The 1,846-nt window shown below is 32.1% G+C and overlaps 1 protein-coding gene across 1 annotated transcript in view; it reads left to right on the top strand.

Moving 5' to 3' along the window:
- LOC123004139 (protein odd-skipped-related 2-like) overlaps positions 1-669 on the top strand; it is an 893-nt gene extending 224 nt beyond the window's left edge. Inside the window, exon 2 of the mRNA XM_044397254.1 lies at positions 171-669. Coding sequence (XP_044253189.1) covers positions 171-543 — 373 coding nt within the window. The 3' untranslated portion in view covers positions 544-669. The remainder of the gene's footprint in view (positions 1-170) is intronic.
- The last annotated feature ends 1,177 nt before the right edge of the window (positions 670-1,846 follow it).

The following is a 1,846-nucleotide window of genomic DNA, read 5'->3' as shown; positions in this document are numbered from 1 at the left end:
TATATATAGTATATATAGTATATATAGTATATATAGTATATATAGTATATATAGTATATATAGTATATATAGTATATATAGTATATATAGTATATTCTATAGTAAAGTTGACTCACCCTGTATAAAAAAATAAAATAATTATAAAAAAAGTAAAAAATTTTTTTTTGTAGGTATATCCACAGCAAGGAGAAGCCGTTCAAATGCACCGAATGCGGCAAAGGCTTTTGCCAGAGCCGGACTCTGGCCGTGCACAAGATCCTCCACATGGAGGAGTCCCCCCACAAGTGCCCCGTGTGCTCCCGCTCCTTCAACCAGCGCTCCAACCTCAAAACCCATCTCTTGACCCACAGCGAGCGCCCCCTTGAGTGCACTCTTTGTGCCCAATTTTTCGCCACCTACTCCGATCTCAAGACACACGAGACGCGTCATTGCCCAAAAATTGAGGAAATTCAGCCCCCGACGACAACCTGTCTCGATTTGACCAAGAAACCTGCGCCCAAGGTCAAATTGGGGTTCTCCATCGAGGACATTATGAAGAGATAAATGGGGGAAATGTTTCTGTTTTGGCCAAAGATGATGACTACCTCTGATTTTCGATGAGACTGAGGAAGAGTTACCGTGTTATTGTATATAGTTTTGTGTAAATAAATATTTATTTCCTTGATTGAGGTTAATGGGTTTTATTTTGTTTTTTGATAAGATAATCGATGGGTTGTTGACACCGGTTGGAGAATAACTGTTGTTTTTTAAGACCAAAGAAAATGTTTTGAAAGAAGTGGGCAATAAAAAAGTTTACAGATTTATGAGCTTTTATTTTACATTGGACAGTCTGAATAGATGGTTTAGTGATGTTTTGTTGTTAAATGAAATAAGATATAACACTCACTGGAATTTTTATGTAAAATAACATTAAGAAAATAAAGAATTAAGTTATGATTTTGTGCAAATTTTTCTTTACATTTGGTGTGGTTTAAAATCTAAAAAAATAAAAATATACCTAGGGTAAGTCCGGAAGAGATGGACCACATTTGAAAAATCTGCTGTATAATTTTAATTTTTAATTCGAAAGTTTTTCTCAACTTGAAGCATTTTGCTATGAGAGATGGAGACTCCTCCTGCTGGTTTATCTTTCCCGGATTTACCCTAACAGAAAAGCATGTTCTTCAAATTTAAAAGGAATCAATTATTTAAGTATTATAATTGTTCGACAAGTACTTATCTTATTCGCAAACGTCACAAAAGTGACCACTTTTATGGCTAAATGTCACAAGTAAGAGTTTCACCTTTCAACTATTGAGTAAAAATTCTATTTTTGCGCCTAAGCGTTTGTACTTTTACCGTGACACTGTTAACATTTACCAATGTTGTTTTTGACATTTTTTACTACCAACTGCACTAGTTAAAATAATAAACACTTTCAAAAATCTCAACACAAATTCCGATACTGACGCTTAATATTTGTTTATAAGTGCTGTTATGATCTCATTACTTGCAAAACGTCCTGATTATTTTGTTCATTTACTTGCTAATTATAGTGTTGCTAAGTTTGTGTATAAAATAGTATATTTTATTTGGCGTAAAAGTGAATTTATGTGGCTCAACTAAATTATTTGCCTCACTGCGTTCGGTAAACTAAACGTTTAACTCCACTACATAAGCTGTCAATTTTAATTTTATTAAAAAAAAAATGAAAATGCTAATCAAAAAAATCTTACTTAATAAATGTAATAAAAAAAAGTGAAAAAAATATACGAGTTTTTGGATTTAGAATTTTATTGATGTTATGTTGACTTTTGAAAATTTTAAAAACATCATTCAACTACGATTTTTATTTTTTTTATTTATT

Source organism: Tribolium madens, unplaced genomic scaffold (assembly GCF_015345945.1).
Source record: "Tribolium madens isolate multiple individuals breed KSU strain unplaced genomic scaffold, Tmad_KSU_1.1 Scaffold_1;HRSCAF=32;Tcas5.2_LG8, whole genome shotgun sequence".
Lineage (NCBI taxonomy): Eukaryota > Metazoa > Arthropoda > Insecta > Coleoptera > Tenebrionidae > Tribolium > Tribolium madens.
This window is presented reverse-complemented; position numbering and strand designations above follow the sequence as displayed.